The sequence below is a fragment of the Phaeoacremonium minimum genome (genome assembly GCF_000392275.1).
Source record: "Phaeoacremonium minimum UCRPA7 unplaced genomic scaffold PA7_03_scaffold_496, whole genome shotgun sequence".
Classification (NCBI taxonomy): domain Eukaryota; kingdom Fungi; phylum Ascomycota; class Sordariomycetes; order Togniniales; family Togniniaceae; genus Phaeoacremonium; species Phaeoacremonium minimum.
The window spans coordinates 1,315,242-1,337,694 of record NW_006921398.1 but is presented as its reverse complement, the minus strand read 5'-3'; the positions used below and the strand labels follow the sequence as shown (position 1 = coordinate 1,337,694).

Here is a 22,453-nt window from a genome sequence, read left to right as displayed (position 1 = left end):
AAGAGATTCCCTTGTAGTGTGCCATGTTCCCGGGTTCCTGTGGCCGTGCCACGAGTCAGCTTGGCGTCCGAATTTCCAGCCGAAACCCCAGCGTCCACTGTCGCGCTAGAGGAATTAGCAATGCGCCACACATTTCTTGGGTCTATTATGGCTCTAGTCCAGCGCCATTTGGAGAAACATGGGGTAGCACCACACCACTTCCCGGTCGGGAAATCGGGATATACAGAGTCAGTCTCTCCTATTACCGGGTAATCTTGCGGGGGCGGATGGCGATACAAAACGAAACCGGAAGATATAAGTGAATCTTCAAGGATACAAATATTGTATATCAGAAGAGGTCTCCAGGAACATCTTGGATCTTCCCGTCAATATAACAGACTTCACATTGTGCCTTTCATACCTTTCATTTAGCCTTTCTTGATATTGTCCAATTGCCATTATGACAAGCCTGTCCACCAAGCTGGCCGAGCTCGAGGCCGCCGGTAAGCCGATCCAAGTCGGTATTATCGGTGCCGGCAAGTTTGGCTCTATGTTCATCTCACAGTCTCACCGCACCACTGGCATGCGTCTCGCAGGTATCGCTGACTTGTCTGTCGACCGAGCACTGTCAGCACTGAAGCGAACAGGTTTCCCAGCTGAGAAGTATGATGGCACTGCCACGATGTCATTGGAGGATGGCCTTAAGTCAGGAAAGACCGTTATTACTACCGACTCCGCCAAGTTGATTGCTACTCCTGGAATTGATGTCATTCTGGAGGTCACCGGTAATCCCGCGGCCGGTATCCGACATGCTCTCCTTGTAGGTTCGGGTTCAAAGACCCGTGAGATCCCGGCTAATTCAGATAGTGCTGCGAACACAAGAAGCACATCGTTATGATCAACGTTGAGGCCGATGTATTGGCTGGGCCTCTTCTGGCAAGGAAAGCAAAGGAAGCCGGCATCATTTATTCAATGGCATATGGCGACCAGCCTGCTTTGATTGCTGAGCTTGTCGATTGGGCAAGGACTGCTGGATTGTAAGTCCCCAAGACTGCTTGAAATCCTTCTATTAGCTTCGAGGCTCTGACCAAAATACAGTAACGTGGTTTGTGCAGGCAAGGGCACCAAGCATCTACCTGAATACCACTACTCCACACCAGATACTGTTTGGAATTACTATGGATTCACTGAGGAGCAGCTTGCCACCGGTGACTTCAATCCTCAGATGTTCAATTCTTTCCTTGATGGCACGAAGTCAGCCCTGGAGATGGCAGCTGTTGCCAATGGCTGTGACCTTAGCCCGCCTTCCAACGGCTTGAGCTTCCCGCCTTGTGGTGTCTGGGATTTGCCTGAGGTCCTGAAGCCCAAGTCTGATGGTGGCCAACTAGAGAAGAACGGTACCGTCGAGGTTGTTTCCTGCATGGAGAAGGATGGCCGATGGACCTTCAACCACCTAAGATGGGGTGTATATGTCATCATTGAGGCGCCAGGTGACTACCAGAAGGACTGCTTCAAGCAGTACGGCCTGAAGACCGACAGTACAGGACGGTATGCTGCCCAGTATAAGCCTTACCACCTAATCGGTCTAGAGCTTGGTGTCTCAGTTGCCACCATCATGTGCCGTGGAGAGCCTACTGGACAGACAAAGGTCTGGGCTGGCGATGTCGTTGCCACAGCCAAGCGGGAGCTGAAAGCCGGCGAGAAGCTTGATGGCGAGGGTGGATTTATGGTCTACGGAAAGCTGATGACAGCGGAAGATTCTATGGCTATCGAGGGACTGCCGATTGGTCTGGCACACGGACTCGTGCTGAAGAGAGACGTAAAGAAGGACCAGGGCTTGAGCTGGCAAGATGTTGAGTGGTCAGACAAGTCACAAGCAGTTGCTGTGCGCCGAGAGATGGAGGCTCTATTCAGAAAAGAGTTTCAGGCGCGCAAGGTCAACGGCAAGGCTAATGGTGTGAATGGTGTAAACGGTGTTCATTAGAGTTGGACCCAGATAGATCAGCATTTCCGCAACGAATTCAAGCGTTCAGATACAACTTCCAAGACCTTGCTGGCTGAGTTCCACTGCAAAAAGCCATCCAAAGTCACACAAACGTTATCACGACACTTTCGTGGAGACGAAAATTCCTTAGGGGGCTGTGGGCGCTAAATATACGGACCCATTACAATGGCGTTGCGCAGCCACGCGCCGGAACGATGCCAATGCAATTGACTCATTCGGCGTCCAGATGCAGTGGGCCACACCAAATCTATTGTTTCTGTTATATTTATATTAGATTGTTGTAGCAAAACTAAAAGAAGGTGTCGCAAGACAGCTATAGAGTTTGATATAAGCCTGTACAGTACCTTGGCCAATATGCCGCTGTATCGCGAAATCCGCGCCGCATATGATTCCAAGACGATCACAGTCTACCAGGCGTACAAAGCAGAAATTGCAGACCCCGCAGTATCTGAGCAAAAGCTACACGCATCGCCGCTCTTCAAGCCCAGCCGCATGACATGGATCAAGCCAAGCTGGGCTTGGATGCTCTATCGAGCTGGGTACTCGTACAAGGATCGCGGACAGGAGCGCATTCTTGCTTTACATATGAAGCACGAGCATTTTATTGAGCTACTCGAACATGGAGCACTGGCCCACAAAAATGCCGATCTTCCTATCAACACGTCAATGGATGCTGGTGAATCTGAATCATTGGAACGACTTCGCAAATTCGCTGAGGCTGAACTTGAAGGTGGGAACTCCGCTCAACAAATCGAGACGGACGGAAAGCCACAAGTTAGAGTGCAGTGGGACCCAGAACGGACGATACGTCTGGAGAAACTGCCGCACCGCAGCATCCAAATTGGCATTCCGGCTGCCTTAAGTTCCAAGTGGACGGAAACGATGATTGTCAGAATTGAGGATGTCACGGAAAAGGCCCGGGAATTGAAGAAGCTACTCGATGAACGAGATGATATCACAAATGAGGAGCTCATTAGGAAGGGACTGATCCCGGTGGAGAAAGTCTTCGATGTTCCCGAACATGTACAAAGATTACTTGAGATGGGTTGATAGAGTTTCAGCTTATGAAGCGATGTTACTGGTTGCTGACTGCGTTGTTGATTAGACGCTATCCGCCATAAGCTTACCTCCACACAAAACCTCTCCTGCACCATGAGCTGGCTTATTGGGCCGCCATTTTCTTTGCGGCGATCTCCTTCAAGGGTGTTCCGTCACAGTATAGCCTGTAACTAGCAATCTTGCCCGCCTCATCGAACTCTACGACTTCCGTTTCGGGAAAGTGCTCCACATGCTCTCCGAATATCGTGAGATGGTTGTCCATCTCCACCACAGCAACCTTGCCGTCTGCAGACAAAGACTGTGATCGCTGTCGACGTTCAACCAAAGCCCAGTAAGTTTTGAGTGTCTTGAATGACTCGATCGCGGCTGCTTTGCCAGTCACCGGTGGGCTTGACATGCCCAGGACGTACAGCACAGCATCGTCGGCGAAGTATCCAGCGAGCTTTTCCCATTCTTCGTTGGTCGAGGTCGTCTGAATCTGATCCACTGCTACCCAAAATGCATCCAGTGTAGCAAATCGTGTTGTGGTTGAGTAGGTGGCCATGATGCGATTTTGAAATGGCAAAAAGATGGGGGTTTGAATAAGTGAGCGGTGAATACTCTGAATTGGTCGTAAATATTTCAGCATTGGGTTGAGGATCGATTGTCACGATTAATTAAATAGGTCTGTGTGCTTTGGAATATTCAATACCTTTTATATCGTGGCTCTTCTGTCAGCTCACACTCGGCTTTAAACCACTGGATGAATCTTATAAAGCATGTCAAATAGCTCCGATGAGAAAGTTCGGGCCAATAGCCATCGAGATAAAGCTGATGCATTTGCCAAATTAGGTTACTAGGAAAATTGGAGGGTAAGAGAGACTTACGGGTGAATTGCTCGCTGGGTTTAAGTGGTCAGTTGGTTGTACGGTCGAGGTTGTCTGACTAATGTCTTGGGGTCGCCACTTATCGCCGATGATGACAAGCCCTTTGACTGCAGCAGTTGAGATTTTCATGACATACTAGACTTTGAGTTGGCTATAAAGTTTCTCAATGAGTATATAGATTAACAGCCTTGTGGAGATTCGTGTATTCAAAAAGGTCTAAGAGCTACATTTCTTTACGGAAGCTTGAGACCATGCTCATGCCCGGGCTGCGATGCAAAACGTTGAGAACCCCATATCACAGTGAATTGATCTAAATTTACTCAATGAGAGAGTCAAGAGATTGATAAAGACAATGTCATTTTGAGAACCAAAGACTTTAAATTCTTGTTTTGGATATATAAAGAAAGTGTGCCCAGATAACATCCGGCACAAATTCCGAGTCTTGAGCTCGCAAACTAAAATCATACACATTGTCTAAGAAATTGTGGCCTTTTACTATTGACAACAGCCCAAGGAAACTTTACTTTAAAACAGAACAGAATAGAGCATTTCAAGTGTCTATGTTGGTTTCCTCGAAAGCTCCGGCCCTCCTACGGGACATATCCACATTTCCGTCCACTGGGCGGTGGGGCTGCACCATCGCTGCCGTTCCACAGCGGCGGACTTACTGGGTAACGCCGATATCCAGCACACGAAATGCTCTTCTAGTCTTGGCATCTTATCAAGGACGGCCCTAGATTGGAAGTAAGCTCCATTGTTGGCGAATAAACTGCGCCGGCGGGATGCTCGTTTACTCTTTTCGTTCTGTGCCGCAAAGCCACTGATCTTAGACCAGCCCCGAAAGGATTCGCGCACATAGAGCCTTACAAATCCTGGCATCGAGATCACATGGTTCCGCGTCGGCAGCGCGCCAGAGAGATAGGACCGCGCGTTGTATGTCCGAAGTCCGATTAATGCTGCATTGGACGTGACTCATGCGGCGGCACAGTTGAGAGCAGGTCAGGCAAAATGCTCAAGCAATTGTCTTGGCCAATGCCTTATATGAACGTGGCCACTTCCAGGCTTCAACGATTACCACCCCCTCACTACTAAGCTTACTAGGTAGGAAGCATTGATTTCTCACATCAAAATATGGCTCCCGTAGTATTTCATCTTGTGTCTCTGAAGTCAGTTGACGACAAAGACTCCTTCGTTTTTGCGCTCAAGTCTCTCTCCTCAGCTGAACGACCATTATGGGCAGCTACCCCTAATCATTGGATTAGCGAGCCTCAGCTATCTGCCAGCACGTTGATTGGATCAGGGCCTCAAGTGCAAGCATGGGACTACGTGGTTGTCTTCAAATCACCAACCCGAGAGATTCCTGAATTGCCAGCCGCGCTACAGCCACTCGTGGCTTTGCGGTGGTCCATTACCGCTGAAGTGCAAGATGAGATGATCGACAATCTGTCAACTCGAAAGGCTGCAATGGTGGCAGGGACTCCACCTCCTCTACCCGACGGCTGGTCTGCAGCGGATCACTCGGGTAATGATAGTGCCAAGGCTCCGACAGACGTTAAGATCTCATTAGAGACACCCTCTCGTGCTTTCGGCTCCGACAAATCAGGTACTGGTACCCCTATGAAGGAAGTCATTCGTGATATTGGCGTCAATCATCCTGGGCCAGTAGCTATGCTCAACTTTCTTTCGTATCTTCCCAATCAGCGACCGAAATACCTCGAGTTCATGGGCGCATTCCAGGTTACCGTTGGGCCGAAGTACGGCGGTCAGCCGCTACTCGTCGGCTTGGGCGTCTCGGATTGGAGTTCTAGGGCAGAAGAAGAGGCAGGTGGACAAGTGGGCGAGTGGGAAGATGCCGCCTTGCTCTGGTACCCAGAGGTCTGGCATTTCGCTAAAATGTTGGATGATCCCATGTACACAGATCTAGACCGCCGCCACAAAACTGGCGTAGTAAGGGATAACACGGTACTCTGTTGTACTGAAGTCAATCTCGATTAAGGGATCAGGGAAAGACCTCCTAGATCTAGCTCTCTCTGTCCTCACCAGACAAAGGTAGCTAGTTGAATAAAACCCCTTTGTGGTGGCCAATCGAGTAGAGATCCTCAATGAGTATCGATTAGCTATAAGAAGAAGGAGGGTGTCTCCTATCGAGAATATCAAACTACTAAAATGAATGCCTATTGTGTTCAGATTGACGCTGGTCAAATTTATCCCGTAAATAACATTAGGGGATTTGGGGGAACGTCCTTCACAGATATGACGGTAACGTTCCTGGGTAAATGTTCTGAGCTCAGTCTTATGGAGGTGTATACATAGCTGCTAGCCTGATGGCTTGATCCTTCCGGTTGGGTCGGGATATGGCCTAGAACAGCCACCGCGAAAATCACCATAGCTACGAATTACGGCTAAGGGAGTCCGTTGTGGGCACGCGATTACTTGGACTGATAGATTGCTCACATTGCAATACTATTTGTTGAATGACAAGCCTTAGAGAACAAGCTAGGGGTATTTCCTTTATCCGATATCTTTTGTTCTGAGAGTAGACTCTATAGGCGATAGAGTTATATAGATCTTGCAACACTTTACCAACTACTCAGATACCAATTTCACGATTGGTATTATTCACATCAGCATGATCTTAGTTTCGCGACTTGATCGGCTATCAAGATATTTCTTAATTCTTATCGAGTGACTTGAGCTCTGACTAAGATGGACTCCTAGATTTCAGACTGTCTCTTTGAACTCGACATCCACATCCTGCTTTCCCTCTGACACCACAACCATAGCGTTCTTGGCCTCCTTGTAGTTTTTACGAGCCTTGCGTGCCAACACTGGTACATCTGGCCCAAACAAGAGATCCATATCTTCTAGCTGAACTCCCTTCGTTTCTGGAATGAAGTACCATGCAAACAATATTGCCAAGACTGTGCAGCAGCCGAAGAACAAAAATGTCCCATACTTGATCCCAAGAACCATGTGCGGAAGCGAGTATACAACAACAAATTGAGTTAGCCACTGGAAGCAAATGCAGAAAGCCATCCCCGCTGTGCGAACTCTGGTAGGCAAAATCTCGCTGGTGAAAAGCCACGGAATGCCGTTCCAGCTGAGACCATAGAATAAGGCATAGATGTAAATCATGGCAACCGCAGCATTGGCCCCCGAATCACGAGGTGGTGTGTGATCAAATGATCCGCTGACTTTACTGTAGCCGGCTAGGTAGAACATTGCCACCCCTGAGCCAACGCCACCAACAAGCAGAAGGATTCGGCGGCCGGCTTTGTCGACGAGCAAACCGGCGTAGAGAATTGTAGCGACCATCTTGACGAGACCAAAGATGCCTGTTGCAAGCAAGCCATTGGATGTACCAGTGTACCCGATGGAGCTGAAGATGGTCGGCGAGTAGTAGTTGATGGCGTTAATACTATCACATAGTTAGCATACCGAAGGTCTAGACCGCCACGAAACACTTACCCCGTGAAGTTCTGGAAGAACACTAAGCCGCAACCTAGCACGACTCTTCCTCGAACACCTCTCTGGAGGAGCTCCTTGACGATTTGCTTCCAGTTGCGGCCTGAATGTGTTGACTCCAGCTCGTGATTCACGGCAACGTCAATCATAGACATTTCCTTGATAACATAAGGATGGTCTTCGGGTAAATGCCTCACCCAGGCTAGAGCCTTTTGTGCCTTTGAGTTTCTGCCTTTAGACACCAACCATCGCGGTGACTCAATCATGGGGATCATGCAGAGCACCAAGAGGCCAGCGGGAATGAACTGCACGGCAACAGGGATGTGCCACTGCCTTGATGTGTCGGCGCTGATGTTCTTGTTCACTCCGTAATTGACCCAGAAGCCGAACACAAGGGCAACCTGCAGCATGATCTCAAAGGTTCCCACAAGTCTACCGCGAATCAGAGCGGGCGAACACTCTGACACGTAGATGGGCAGAATCATGGAGCTGGATCCAACTCCCCAGCCGGTCAAAACTCTTCCAACGTACAAACAATCCAAGCGTCCAAGCATCTGGAGAATGGAACCGATGGCGAAGATGAGAGCAGACAGCATAATAATGGGCCGTCGGCCATATCTCTCGGCTAGGAAGAAGCCAACAGCGCACCCAAAAAAGGCTCCTCCCTGAAACGTGGAGACAATGTTTGATGAGAGGTTGGCTTTGGCTTGCTTAGTTGCAGACGCGAGGCCATAGGTTTTTTGAAACGATGGAAGGTTCAATGTGCCACCGATGAACGCAGAATCGTAACCGTACATTGCCGAAGCCTGAAACGAGAAGGCGTCAGTTGTGACTACGCTATAACCCTTTTGCAAAACTCATTAACTCACCCAAGACGCAGAGAAGGCAAGAGCATAGGGCCGCCAGCCGTAGATCTCTTTGGGTGCTTCATCCCCAGGGCGCTCTTTGAGAGCGAATATATTCCTCATCGTGTCGTTTTGATGTGTTGAGACAAGACCAGTCTCTGGAGAGGTGACGTTGAGAGAAGATGAATGACAACCAGAGCCTCACCAGGAAATAAAACGGGATGTATGAAGAGCTTTATGCGAGACAGATCCAAGCCCAGACACTCGGGTTATGACACTTTGACAGGAACGAGGTCTCATTTGACTTGGGTCATCTGCTTCAAAGCCCCGGATTTGTCTGGTAAGAACTTTTCCGGTCTATCTCCATGCCAAGACTGGTCATTGCCCCAGACCCATTACCAATTTTCACTCAGTGCTGTGGGGTGGCTTGAATGGTGTTGTGCGGGGGAAGGCATTAGACCTGACTCAATCCCCGTCTGTGGGGTCGATGACAACTCTCTAGAACAAGAAATTTGCTAGGATTTACGCTACCGGAACAAGACTTATCCAAAAGACGTCTATAACGATGTTAGCCAGTGAGCCAGTTGACGGCTGGGCATATTCACTATTGGGGCGATTTACTGCACTTCGCACTGGGACCGTCAATTTGATATTTGACCCAATAGACTTACACAGGAATGATCTCGGAACTTCGTACCCGACTCGCTTACCAGCTCCCGATTACCGCCAGGATGGCACCCAATGCCCTACCACCATTTGATGCGCTCCCCTTAGACAAGTCCGGGCCGCCGGGAAATGCTTGGGGATTATGGGGCGAAGATGATCAGCTTGGAATGCTCAACCTCATCACGTCTGAGACAGTGGCAGCAGCAGCAACTGAGATTCGGGAGGGTCTAAGAATAGCCTTGGACTGGCCACTAGACAAACCCTCATTCCCTACATTCGACCGCCAACGCTTCCACCATGAGATCCTTAATAGAGCTCCAATGACCATGAATGATGATGCTGTCGCTTTCAACACGCAAAGTAGCACGCAATGGGATGGCTTCAGGCATTACGGTTCGTATTTGGGCTTCCCACCTAATCTGCGTCTTGACAGCTAATTGTGTTTATAGGGTATCAGCGGACGAAGCAGTTCTATCTGGGACATGTACAATCTGATTTTGAAGGAGGTTCAAGGAAGCTGGGCATTGATGGTAAGCCTTCGCTAGACACCTCTTATCTAAACAAACAAACACTTTTTGACCATGCCTAGCTTGGTCGAAGAAAGGCGGTATCGTAGGGCGTGGGGTTCTCCTAGATTGGTATTCTTGGGCTCAAGCGAATGGAATCTCTCGATCTCCTTTCACAACCGGAGCAGTTGAGCTGCAACACCTCAAGGACATTATCAAGGAGAACAATATCGAGATTCGTCCGGCCGACATTCTGTTCATTCGAGTCGGATTCACTGCAGAGTACAACAAACTCTCAGTCGAGGAGCAACAGAACTTTCCGAACCGCCGACCCGGAGGACTACTTGGCTTTGAGGCCACGCGGGATTCTCTTCGATGGTTGTGGGAGAACCAGTTCGCAGCAATCGCGTCCGATGCAGCTGGCTTTGAGCGGGGCCCAGCCACCGGTCCCTACAACGATCCTGATGTGAGCATACACCAATGGGCACTTGCCGGCTGGGGCCTCCCAATAGGTGAGATGTTTGATTTGGAAGAGTTGGCGGACGCTTGCAGGACGAGAGGACGCTGGACGTTCTTTCTCTCTAGTGTACCCCTCAAGGTAGTTCAGCATCCAACCGCCAGACCCGTCATACTCAGCTAATTGATTCCTCAGATACCGGGAGGCGTTGCCAGTCCAGCGAACGCAGTCGCGATACTATGAATATGCGGTTGTACGAACCATTTTAAGCGGCTTGCTAGGGAAAATCAAACGTTACATATTATCAAGTACATTGAGTTATCCCCTTGGATATGTGATGAGAGCAAATTAGCTACAGAATCTATCTACATTCTGGTCAGGATTCACTCTCTACCGTGAGATATTTCTGCTCTAGAATTACGTGCCAAAGAGCGTGCGCTTGGGCGTCGCCTGTCCGATGAACTGAATGCCGTGTTTCGCGAACGCGGCTGTTAGCTTTGAGAGAACTCCAACCGTCTCATCCGGCAGACTATTCCCATTCTTCCAGCCATTGTCAGCTCTGTTCAAGCGATTGTCCCACCACCAAGGCCAGTTGGACATGTTGATAACGTGCCGCAGGGCTGGGAAGTCTTGAGGGGACCTAGCAGCCATCTCAGACAGGAAATCCACATATTGGGCCCAGAATTCGCCATCGTCCCCATAAAAGTCAACACCCCGGGCCCTGAGAGCTCTACTGCAATCATACAGACGGATAGTGACTGATGATTTTGGCAAGATCTTCCCTGCAGGCGGGAGGAACTTGTTGTTGTCATACTGCTGTATCAGCACAGCAAGGCCGATTCGTAGGTAGGTAAGGTTTTGAAGAATCGCGAGGGTGCATAGTCCTCCAGGAGGACCTATCAACTTGACCAGTCTCTCATAAGCTCCCTGAAACTCGATATGCAGACTCTGGAGTTTCTGAAGTTTTGCCAGTGCGCCTGAAAGGTATGATTATGATAGCTGGCACCAGATGCCTTGACGAGCGTCAAGTCCTCGTCCACCCTGTCGTTGTTTCTGTGAACGAAGATCTGAATGGTAAAATTCTCGAGACCTGGAAACCATTCACATAGATTGTAAACATCGCAAGGTGAGAAAACTCCCTCTAGAAGCTTTCAGAAACTTGATATGGGGAAGGAACGCAGACCAATAGAATGGCTTGACCTCTTCTGGGTCTAGTCAGTCAGGGGGCAAGAAGCCCAGATTACAGTCAAATTCACTCACTAGTTATTTAATCTTGGCCATAAAGAACTGGAAGACGGAAGGGACCATGACTCCCGCGAAGGGTGCCCCGCTCCAGTTCTTTGAAGCGGTATGCTAAGTCGACCACATCTATAACCTCGCGAAAAGATGAATCCCAAGCATCAAAGATCTTTACTTTATTGAGTCGCAGATCGCTTGGCACATAGTCTGCAAGGTCCCTACTGGCACACCTGACAAAAGCATAGAGATGCAGCGGAGTGTGAGCTTGACCTTCACTCTGCGGCTTCACCAGCTCAAGACTGGTGAGCTGGGGTAGGAATGCAAAAAGCCCTGAAAAGAGATCTTTGATGATAGCAGAGATTGATGTGGCTGGAAGGTAAACCTGGTGAGGATAGAGTTTCCGCAGGAACCGGCGAGCTTGTGAGCTGAACCAGGTTGGTATTGTCTCGTCCACATCAAGGACAAGTATCTTCACAAACTCCCCCAGATGCGGAAGAGACATTACCGTGCGGCAGAAATAAAGCAGGTGTTCAACAAAGCGTATCTGAATCGCGTGATAAAGATACCGTTGGGTGACTGATTTCAGTCGCCGAGAAGTAGAGCGGAGGTTACGCATTGTGTGCTTGTCGCCGCGTCTACCAGCTGCTGGCCAATGTTGGCCAAGACCTCCGGTGTTAATCTCTCAAGACGACTCATCTTTGTCAACTGGCGCATCGTTAAACAGTCCATCTGACTATAAAACAGTGTTAGTAATGTTGACACATCTGACGGGGCAAACGTCGGATAGTAGAATGGAGAGACGATCAGCTCTTCTCTGTTACATTAGAAAGTACGCACAGAGCCAGGAGAAGATCTCTCCGGTATATAGCAGCCCGGCGGAAGAGTCAGGAAGAATCAAAGCGACCTGAAAAAAGCCTTTGTTTCGGTGTTGATGAGATATAGATTAGGTTGTGTTGACACTGTAAGATAATAGTAGATGATACTTAGAGAGTTCGATATGAAGGGTTTAGAAAGAATGGACCACCTGCAGAACTTGGCTACAAGAAGGCTACGCTCTGCATATATTATGAGAAAGTGGTAGATGTGTCGGGAAATTTCTCGAGATGGAAATTGTTGGAGTTGGCTTAGATGTGAATGTGATGATCCGTCGACAGTTGTGGGTGAGCTTAAGTATCAAACAACTAGCTGCTGCTTGCCTAATTCCTTAGGTTCCTCTGTAAGAGCGAAACAGTCAAGCTTTGCGTAAATTCATTTAGGAGCAGTTGCAACCGTTGTTTAAATGCACTCACCACGTGAGCATTATCCAAGTACAGTTCCGACGAAATTCCTCTTAATTCTTTGCAGCCTGTGGCAGCTTCCCCAGGAAGTAAAATAGCTTCATACGTTATAGATTAGTGCTTGATTGTCCGCTTCATGTCTTCAGGAGTAAGATGTGATAATATGCGATGGCTAGAAGTCGTCACAAACGAATTCTTCTGACGAATTGAGTAATCATTACACTGATACACTTGTAGTCAAAGATAGTCATTGCTTGACGGCAAATTGAAGTCGACCCAGAGGTCGACGATATCATTCACGTTAAGACTACTCCCGATGATACTATTCAATCAAGCATCTACACCGAATCTCAATCACACTTTTCCTTCCGACAAGCTCCCAACGCCTACTTTCTATCCAATGATCCTGTACATCTGCTAGCCAAAAGAATCTTGGTAGAACTAAAACCAAATACCGGAGCAGCTCTGTCGTGTATGAGTTGCAGCCCAGGATCATTGGTCGTCAGTCAAGTTGTAGATCTTCTGAATGCTCTGGAGCATGGACTCGAAGTCAATCTTCAAGTCCTTGAGGAGGCCATCGTGGAACCCGAAGACCCAGCCGTGGACGACAGGGTACTGGTTCTTGGCGTACGACTGCTGCACAGCGGCAGTCTTAATGACGTTGCGGCACTGCTCGACGACATTGAGCTCGACCAGGCGGTTGTAGCGCTCCGACTCGTCGGCAATGGCGTCGAGCTCGCCCTCGTGCAGCCGGTAGACGTCGCGGATGTTGCGCAGCCAGGGGTTGAGCAGGCCGAGGTCCTTGGGCGTCATGGCGGCCTTAACACCACCGCAGCCGTAGTGCCCGCAGACGATGATGTGCTTGACCTTGAGGTGGCGGACGGCGTAGTTAATGACGCTCATAACGTTCAGGTCGGTGTTGCACACGAGGTTGGCGATGTTGCGGTGCACAAAGGCCTCGCCCGGGTCCAGGCCGGTGATCTGCTCCGCGGGGATGCGTGAGTCACTGCATCCTATCCACAGGTATTCGGGCTCCTGGCCGGCGGAGAGCTTGAAGAAGAACTCGGGGTCCTTCTTCTTCTTCTCCTCGGCCCAGGCTCGGTTGTGCTCGAACACCCGGTCGTGGGTCTGCTGCAGGTACTTGGAGATATCCTTCTCAGCCATCTCGCGCCACTGGATCCGAGCCTTTGCGTCCTGTGGGTTTTTGGGGAGCGTGTTGTACGACCTGGCGAAGGCACGTCTGGAGGTTGACAGCAGCAGCGAGGAGCAACGCACTCGTGCAGCGGGGAGCATTGGGTTATGAAGACCACAGCTCAGGTTGAGGGGTGTGTGGCAGAGGCGGACGGAGCTGCTCGGGATGTCTTTGGGACGAGGAGAGCCGCGGCTTGAGGAAAGGAAGATTTTCTGTTGAGCCAAAGACGTCACAGCTTGGCGGGGGGTGGGAGCTTCGTGCACTGAATCGGCGCTAAGATCTTGTGAGATCTTATCGCTGAGCTCAAATCCCACTGTCTGCCCCGCCTCTTGCCGCCGCCAAACCGACAGTGCAGCTGCTGATAATACTGTACTGTACCAGCTCTGCGCGGTTTTCTCTCGGATTTCCCCAAAGAATAATCCTGTGGCTTGCTGCACACCACATTGTAAAACAACTTGCATGACAGCGCATACATAGAAAGGTAGAGGAGGGGGAAAGATTATCGTGGCTCCTTCAGGGCCTGCATCCTTCTTCTGCAGACGGCATTGTCACAAGGTAGGCGAGTAGTGGCTCGGGGAAGATTCGGGGTGTGAGAGTTGGGGTTACGAGAGGTGAAAAGCTTCAAACACCATCGAAAAGGACGACAAGAGGTGAAGAGCCTCCTCAACCCCTCATCTCATCCAAAGAGCTCCAAGGAGCTGCACCCAGAGCCAGGGTTATTGACGTCGGCGTTGGCGTTGACAGTGCGTAACAATGGTGGTGACAACAGGTCAGCTGGTGTGGCCTCAAGGACGATTCACCCGCAAGCATGAGGCAATCGAGATTCGAGAGGCTTGCTTCAAAGTTGACGCCACTGAGCCTCAGAGAATTCCATTGAAGATGGCCGGCATCTGCGATATTCCCGGTTGCTGGTTGCACACGCTCAACGGCCTTCGATCACGATGACCGATGAGGTTGTTTGCAATGGACATGAAACGCCCGCCAGGAATGATGCGGTTCCATTGTGTAACTGCAATAACGTCTTCTAAGAAGTCACTGTCTGGAACACTTGGAGGAGTTCGAGGCCTTAATTTGCGTGGCCTGGCGTAGGTGAGTCCAACGGCCCGCCAATGGCAACCCGCCTGAGGCGGCGCCTCAACCTTGAAGGAAGCCGAGCTCGGGGAACCACGAGGCCATGCATGATGGGTACTGGCTGGCTGGCTGGCTGGCCCCTCGCCAACAACAGCGCCTCATGCATTCCTCAGACTTGCAGCTTGAGGCTACTTTTCAATCCCTGACACCTCATACACTCATTCATTCTGAGGCCATAATTCTACACGACTGACGGTGCCAGTTCTGCTAGGTTCGTATGCATCAAGTCGTAAGGCATCCTGCTCGGCAACAAACAAATCCTGTTGCCATGATGCTACCGCCTTCCGTGTCTTCCTGAGGCTTGAGGCCATTCAGGGGCACCAATAACAGAGTCCCTCGCTACAATGTTGATGATGGGTATGTGGCCGTAGACAAAGGATAAATGGACAGGATATCTCCTCTCCTTTGTGGTGATCTTACCATAGACCAGAGAAATAAAGAACGGCAATCATCTCGTTGAGGCCTTGCTTATTGAACGCTACAAACATACAGTCTATCCACTCTGTCTTCTGTCCACACAGTTTTCGGCTATGGCCCCATCAAATAAATCTACGAAAGAGAAATGTAAAGGCTCATCGCCTCCGACCAGCTCTACCTCGTCTCGGAACAGCTCTGGGCGAGTGTCTTCCTCGTCGTCATCCTCTGCTAGAAATGAAGGAAATCGGTCAATACCTCAGCCATCCGCGCTTCTGTCCATCCAACAAGGCCAGACGCCCCGACCCGAGGTTGCTCAATCGGATGCTCGCCAATGGGTCCCTGTCCAGCGACCCTGGCAAGACCGTACAGGCGGCGGCCCATCAGACGCCGCATACATATCCCCGATGGACCACTGGGAGGGCCAGTCTCCACTGAACGAGCCATGGAATGATGTCTATGGCGTCTTCGACTCAACTCCCCAATTGAGCTCAGACGGACCAGTCAACGGTGGCAGCTGGTCAGACGCTGCGTGGAGTATGGAAGTGAATCCAGATCAGCAGCAATACGGTGGTCGATAGGCGGTAGGACGAGGCGTTTTGTTTCCGGCATCTGTAACAATTAGAAGTCCACGCAGGCACGTCGGACAACACGGTCATAGTAGAAATAGTCAATCAAATCCTTCATTCATCTTGGGGGGGCAACGCTGGCTGCGGCTAGCTCAGTTGCATTGCGCCTCTTTCACCATTATATCCTCCACCAGCCCCAGTCCTGGTCACTCGGCGACGAGGGCTTATTTCTTCTCCTCTCCAACGGGGACCAGCTTGCCCACCACCAGGTACTTGCTCTCGAACCTCTCCTCCCAGCCTTGTAGTGCGTCGATCTCGTCCCGGCCCAAGTCGCTCAGCGTATCGAGAGGGCCATCAAGGTCCTTGGTCAGCATCTCCTCGTCGAAGCTGCCACAAGCCAGGCCGCGACTGGCATCCCGTCCCGCAAAGTTGGCGTAGGGCCCGCCGGGGCCGTAGAAGTTGCGCCCGCTGGTAACGTCGAACACGCGGCCCCGGACGGCGAGGTAGACCGGGGCGCCGTTCTCGCCGTTGAACGGTAGCAGCGTGCGGGGGTTGAAGGTCTGGAAGACGGTAGCGGGGGCTTCCTTCGGCAGCGTCGGCGGCGGCGACGGCTTGAGGAACGAGTAGAGGGTGTATGCGAAAATGGCCAAGACGAGTATGTTCAGCGGCGTGACCAAGCCGGGGCTAGAACATGGTTAGGAAACATCTCCAAAACTTTTGCAAGACCATTGGGGAGATGCGCACTCGTTGGGGCTGGCGTGCTTCTGCGCCTCCTCGGCCATGCGCTGCTCAATGTAATCCATTGCGATTGTAGAGAGGAAGAGTCAAGGCTTCTTTCAGGTCTCCGAGATAGAATGGGCCTTTGATAAGAGTTGGGCGACTGCTATTGCCGACGTGGGATGGTTGAGATATTGTCAAGTGTGTAGAAGAAGGTCTAGTCTAGTAGCTTCCATCCTCCGGATTAGTGAAGTGGTCCCTATCATTGGTCTGCCCCGCCATCCGATTCGGCAGGCACTCCTCCATTCCTGTCGTTTCGCCAAAACGGCCACCAAAAACGGGACGGCGCGCGCACCTAGAATCCGTAATGCGTTGCCATTCTGGGTGAGCTGCTAATGATAGGACCAAGCTGCTGGAAGTTACAAGGTCTTTATATAGGTGCTATTGACTACATAGCACATCGAGTCGTAAGTTGAGCTGCATTCTGTACAAACAGTCTGTTGTTTCCGTGGTATTGTTACGGCGGCCACAGACAGGCAGCGAGTGGCTTTAGTTAATTGCAGGGTCTACTCGGAACACACTATGCTCTCAAATTAGAGTAAGCTTCACACTCTGAAGGACCTCACCGCCAGCTCTCCGTGACAATGGCCAACACCAGGCACCACCGACACTAAGTCGCTTGCATTCCAGGCTGCCGGTTTGTCAAGTCGCACCGCCATCGCATCTGGTCTGAAATGGCCGGGTTCACGGACGACGATGCCAGGCGCGCCGTCGAAGATGTGAGGAGGGGTGGTTCATTGCGTAAGGCATCCATGACCTGGGGAATCCCGCGCTCAACCCTTGCAAGACGTGTCCAGGGAGGCAGGCCGCATTCTGAGGCCAATATTGATCACCAGAGGGTTACTCCGGCCCAAGAACGTGCGATAGCAAACTGGGCATGGGTCGAGGCTCAAATCGGCCGGCCGCCTACACGAATACGCATGAGGGAGGTTGCTCAGCAGATCCTGATCGCTGCAGGGGATCACAAACCGCTGGGCAAGAACTGGATCAGCGGTTTCCTCTTCCGGAACCCATCAGTTAAGGATATAAGGTCCAAACCCAAAAAGACTGACGATGCGGCTGCCAACGACGCTTCCGGTGAATATCTCCATGAACCTGTCTTCGCCTTGATGGATGATGAGGGGAGTGAATCTCCAGCTACTTCACAACCAAGGCCGACTGGCTGAGACGCCACGATGCTTACACAAACACTTGTTGAAATAGATTGCAACACTTGCGAGGTGAATCACACCGTGTAGGGCATCATTTGATCATGTCATTTATTACACTACATTGAAGCATGCCGCTTCACCTATTCTCAAGGCTACAGTGCGGTGTCGTTTAGTGCTCCTTGTCAGCGATGGGAAGCTCATTTCCAGTGGTTCCCTTGTATTGCTTGCGGATGAAATCGCTGATCTGTTCATCTTTCGCCTGCTCGATGGCACTCTCGTTGGATTGATCTCCTTGGCCAAGGACATGTTCCTGGACCCAATCGACTCCTACAGAACAAGCTAGTGTCAGTTGCAATGGATCACGGTCAGCAAACGGGAGGCTGCTCACCCTTGTCGACAGTGTCTTCGTTCTTCTCTCCTTGCTGACCGCCGCCGGCGATGCCGTTGAGCTTATCCATGAAGCCGCCAGATGACTTCTGCTCCTGGTTGGGCTTTTGCTCGCCCTCCTTGTTATTATCGCCGGTGAAGTTCTTTACGAAATCCATGGTGGGCAGGCTGTTTGTGCAGTTCGGGTATTGGTTTCTGAGGTTGAACGGGCAAACGTGAGAAAACAGTCTTGGGAAAGACGCGAGACTAGATGTCAAGGGAAATGGAGAAGGCACACGGGTTTATAAAGGCACATGGCTTGCATCAAGGTGTCAGAAGATGCCTTCCATCGAGCTGGGTTCGCATAGTGAATCAGTGGAGGATGATGTCACGGCCTACAAGGACCAATTCAAGGCTGCCAAGGCGACGCTAATCAGCAAGCCAGCGGGAGCTTTTCAGCTGAGAACTCTCAGACAGCCCACTAAAACTTGATTTTGTGATGCATGTCCAGGGAGGTGCAATTCGATGAAAATGGAGCCAAGACAGCACAGCCTCAAAGCCTGTAACAACCATGGAGCACACAGTATCTCTTGCATAGTACAAATGGTACTGTTACACACGGCGTCTAAGTCCTTTCGGCCACGACCCGACCAGCATATAATAGCTCATCACGCATCAATGTCTTATATTGTTGGAAACAGCATGCTTAGCCTGTATATTGTGCTGTAATCTAAGCCGTCAAGGAGCGAAAAGAACTTCGAATAACAATGCTGACGAGCTCCTGGATCTGCTCCATCAGCAGTGGCAACGCCTCAAAATGATATCCAAATTGTTAGATACCTTTGTGACGCCACCATTGAATACAAGGTACAAACATGTGCTCCGCTCTTAACTATGCTCTAGGATCCTAAGCGTCTTTCTTGGTATCAACAATGACAACGGGAAGATATCTTTTCTTAACCTGTGATCGTCATCAGTAAGAATACATTCGATGTATGCAATCGAGTAAATACTGACAGCTCGTGCCCTAGATGTGTAGTTCGAGGTGTAGTTTGACGTTATGTTATCACGCTTAACCGTGACATTGAAGCCCACAGTCTCATTCAAGGCCCTTGCCGCGATGGTATTGTTTGCCCAGGTCAAACCTCGAGGAAGCTTGACTACCGGCATAGGAGAGGCTGACGTGGTGAAGGCGGCAGCCAGAGCCGCAACAACGATTGACACTCGCATTTCTATCTCGATGTCGAGCAAGCAATGTCCTAAGGAATGGAAGGCAAGGAACAGCTTCTTAAGGGTCAAGAGCAACCTGGTATCCAGCGGCACGGGAACGTCACTTAAATACAACACCAAGAGTAGACCTGGCCCGTATGCCTGGTCATCTCAAGATAGGTATTGAAAGGGGGGTTGATAACAACGGCGGGCGGCAAGATTTGAGTGTTCTCACAACCTGGATGGCGCGCCAATCTACACTTATTCACTACTTTATCCGCCACTCCCCTGAAGATTTGATCAAGGCATGCGTTGCTCGAGCTCTCCCGCACACAGGGGAAGTCAGTCGTACATCCTCATTCCGGGACAAGTGGCAGAACCCGAGTGTAGCACTGCTGTGACTCGGCGAAATTTGTGCCGCACGCCAGGCGCTTCACAACGTGCCGACTTATCAAATTTATCGCCACTCTAGTCAGTCTTGCTTGGCGGCAAACAAATGCCGGTACTTGCCATTGACGGCTGTTACTCCATTTCCTCTGCAATAATAAGTAGGGGTGGGACTTCATCCAACTTCCGTCATTATCAAGGCAATCCGTGGGGTTCGTTAGGGAGCATTGAGGCGAAAGTGGTGATATCCTCTTTGGACTGACTTTACCCATTTCGGTCGAGACTGGCCTATTCTTGAAATCCCACCTCACTCATCAAAGCTTCTGTTTGCAGGATCCCAGCAAGTTTTACTTTTGGATAGAGATCGACAGGACGACGGAGGTCGACCAGTCCGCTACCCAACGTCTGCCGTTTCCTCCCGCTTCGCTACTAGTGAATACCGGGCACACCATCTCAACAAACCCGGATGGTCCGCTCAGATGGCCGACATCAACCCTCTCTTATCGAGTATTATGGGGCCAATCTATGAGATCATCTGGTTGCATGGGCACGTTTATTGCCGAACCTTGTTCCTGCAGCAGCGTGGCTTCAATCAGCCTCCAGTTGTTCATCCTTATCCGGCAAAATAGATTGCCTTCTCGCCCGTTACCAAAACCCGGCTTGGCTGTCTCCTCTGCGGATAAGTGAGTGCCGGGATTCCGAGCACAAAGCTTTGATGAGCTATGTCCTGGGGAATATTCCTACCAACCACTAGCGGAATCTACAAGTTCAACCGGATGCCTCATGGAAAGCCTCAAACGGACCGCTCTCTATTGGCTGAAGGATTTATGATGACCAAGATCCAAGCGAACGGACGTATCAGGAACGGTGGATTGATATGATAAAGACATTTCCTTGGAATATTTCCTCCGGGTCCTGAAGCCCTTCTCTTGAATGATGGGGAGCTTGCCATCGCTATCCTGTGTGTTGGGCAACACTGTCCCATAGATTTATATCCTGTCGCGGATATCAAGAGCCGGGATCGTGATAATGCTTGAGATGTCCCACTTTAAATGGGGCATAGTGACGTGAAGAGATTCATTACCACAGTGCAATTTCATTTCATTTGTGCCTTCATAAGACCATATCACTATACGGAGCGCAGCTTTTGTGGAGATCACAGAGATATCTAAAACGGTTCGAATGTTGCTTCGTATATCTCCCATACTGGACCTTGAATTTGGTCAATCATTCTCTTTTATGAGAAGGTAAAAATGTCGATACACAGTTCCAAGTACCTACAGGTCTAAAGTTATTTTGCCTTTTCCACGGCTCACACAGCTAAGCAGGCTCTCACACTTCTGGTCCTTCGCCAATGCAGTACCCTTGTGTCTGACCGACCCATCTTTGTAATCAATCATGCAAATTCCACAGTTACCCACAAGGCAGCTAGAAGGAACATCGAAACCCGACTCGTTAAGGATTCGCAATAAGCTCTTATCTGATGGAATTTGAAGAGTCTCGTGCGAACTCAGTATCTCAACCTCAAAAGGGTCTCCTGTCACATCCTCTTCACCGAAGCTTTCGAGATGACGTAGATGCTCTGGGTAGTTGAGCGATTCAAGTCTCTCCTCGCAGGCATTAAGAAGCCCGGATGGTCCACAACACATGATCATTGTGTTAAGTCTAGTGGCTTCTTGCTTTCCTATAAGTTTGCCTACGTCAAGTCGTTGTCCTTGATCCTTAGCATAGAACACTGTTTTCTCTAACGGCAAGTCTTCTGTATAAGCAGCCTCTCTTATACTGGGACAAGCATAGTGGATCTCAAATGATTCGTTGCTCGATTTCAGAATATCGATCTCCTTGATGAAAGCAGTAATACCAATGCCACCGACAATGATGATCCAGTGATTGATTTGATGGTCATCCTCGGCAGCCTCTCCTGAGTCGACTCCATTCGCTATAGAGATAACATCGCCCGTTTGCACATTATCATGCAGGAAGCGAGACCCTCCTCGTGACTTGCGATCTAGGGCGATGCCAAGCTCAAATTTGTTCTTATTGCCGCGAACGACTGAGTACGCCCGCGTGTAGCAGCTGTCTGGGCCAAAACGTAGCCGGACATATGGGAAGGAACCAAACTCTGGATTCACGAACTTGATATCAGGATCATCAACAGTGAAAACAAATCGCTTCACTCGAGCTGTCACGCGTTCCTTTTGTATGAGTCGGTATGGTCTCCAGTCAAGGGCAACGCGGTCGAGTCTCAACTGTGCATCTTCCGCCTTCCCAAGAAGACGATCTTCGACTATCTCGCGTATTTGCACGCCTAGGCCAACGACTTTGCTCAGTTCCAGTAGCAGCTTCTGGTTCGGCTCTTGAAACATAACGTCCAATGCCCTGCTGATAGACCACTTCGGATACGGCCTATTTACAAGCACCATCTTATCTCCTGCACGGATGTTTCCGGTCTGGACGACACTGAGATACCAACCCGTTCGTCCTGTCTGTTGCGTGCGGATGGCAGCCCGGTTCCACTCGAATCGATGGTTGAGCTTGTAACATGGTAATCTTGGTTCTGAGACCATGACCAGAACTTTCTTGCCGATACGGTATGTATCGCCAATGCACACATTATCCTCATTCAGGCCAGCGCTTACTAGGTTTTCACCATACGCTCCTTGAACGAAGAGGTGCGCCTTGTCTGGCTTTTCTTTCTGCCAGCCCTTGTAGTGAGCTGCGCAGTACTGATGAAGTGCTTTGTCAACTCCACCGTGGTGAATGTATTGTTGTTCGTCGCCGACGATACCGACATTCGTTAGGAAGAGCTGGCCATCCCTTGGCGTTTTGGCGATTGCTGACCGAAGCCCAGCAGTGCCCAGAGCTCTTATTTTGCCAATTCGGACTCGCAAGA

General features: G+C 50.3%; 8 protein-coding genes across 8 annotated transcripts; 3 read left to right on the top strand and 5 right to left on the bottom strand.

Moving 5' to 3' along the window:
• Positions 1-439: 439 nt before the first annotated feature.
• Positions 440-1,963, top strand: UCRPA7_7039 (putative saf domain-containing protein; the record flags this gene model as incomplete). The annotated part of the gene is made up of 3 exons (XM_007919574.1): positions 440-799; positions 847-1,016; positions 1,078-1,963. 3 exons carry the CDS (start codon positions 440-442, stop codon positions 1,961-1,963), a joined length of 1,416 nt encoding a protein of 471 aa, XP_007917765.1.
• Positions 1,964-2,338: 375 nt separating this feature from the next.
• On the top strand, positions 2,339-3,034 carry UCRPA7_7038 (putative atp-dependent rna helicase dhx8 protein; the record flags this gene model as incomplete). Its single annotated transcript, XM_007919573.1, has 1 exon — positions 2,339-3,034. The coding sequence occupies one exon, from the start codon at positions 2,339-2,341 to the stop codon at positions 3,032-3,034; it is 696 nt and encodes a 231-aa protein (XP_007917764.1).
• Positions 3,035-3,146: 112 nt separating this feature from the next.
• Positions 3,147-3,587, bottom strand: UCRPA7_7037 (putative epoxide hydrolase protein; the record flags this gene model as incomplete). The annotated part of the gene is made up of 1 exon (XM_007919572.1): positions 3,147-3,587. The coding sequence occupies one exon, from the start codon at positions 3,585-3,587 to the stop codon at positions 3,147-3,149; it is 441 nt and encodes a 146-aa protein (XP_007917763.1).
• Positions 3,588-6,630: 3,043 nt separating this feature from the next.
• UCRPA7_7036 (putative mfs quinate transporter protein) lies at positions 6,631-8,171 on the bottom strand (the record flags this gene model as incomplete). Its single annotated transcript, XM_007919571.1, has 2 exons — positions 6,631-7,327; positions 7,378-8,171. 2 exons carry the CDS (start codon positions 8,169-8,171, stop codon positions 6,631-6,633), a joined length of 1,491 nt encoding a protein of 496 aa, XP_007917762.1.
• A 779-nt stretch (positions 8,172-8,950) lies between these two features.
• Positions 8,951-10,091, top strand: UCRPA7_7035 (putative major facilitator superfamily protein; the record flags this gene model as incomplete). Its single annotated transcript, XM_007919570.1, has 4 exons — positions 8,951-9,278; positions 9,335-9,415; positions 9,475-9,857; positions 10,044-10,091. 4 exons carry the CDS (start codon positions 8,951-8,953, stop codon positions 10,089-10,091), a joined length of 840 nt encoding a protein of 279 aa, XP_007917761.1.
• A 2,765-nt stretch (positions 10,092-12,856) lies between these two features.
• On the bottom strand, positions 12,857-13,657 carry UCRPA7_7034 (putative carbonic anhydrase protein; the record flags this gene model as incomplete). The annotated part of the gene is made up of 1 exon (XM_007919569.1): positions 12,857-13,657. One exon carries the CDS (start codon positions 13,655-13,657, stop codon positions 12,857-12,859), a length of 801 nt encoding a protein of 266 aa, XP_007917760.1.
• A 2,237-nt stretch (positions 13,658-15,894) lies between these two features.
• Positions 15,895-16,473, bottom strand: UCRPA7_7033 (putative membrane-associated progesterone receptor component 1 protein; the record flags this gene model as incomplete). Its single annotated transcript, XM_007919568.1, has 2 exons — positions 15,895-16,354; positions 16,415-16,473. 2 exons carry the CDS (start codon positions 16,471-16,473, stop codon positions 15,895-15,897), a joined length of 519 nt encoding a protein of 172 aa, XP_007917759.1.
• Positions 16,474-17,767: 1,294 nt separating this feature from the next.
• On the bottom strand, positions 17,768-18,143 carry UCRPA7_7032 (hypothetical protein; the record flags this gene model as incomplete). The annotated part of the gene is made up of 2 exons (XM_007919567.1): positions 17,768-17,925; positions 17,987-18,143. 2 exons carry the CDS (start codon positions 18,141-18,143, stop codon positions 17,768-17,770), a joined length of 315 nt encoding a protein of 104 aa, XP_007917758.1.
• Between the last annotated feature and the right edge of the window lie 4,310 nt (positions 18,144-22,453).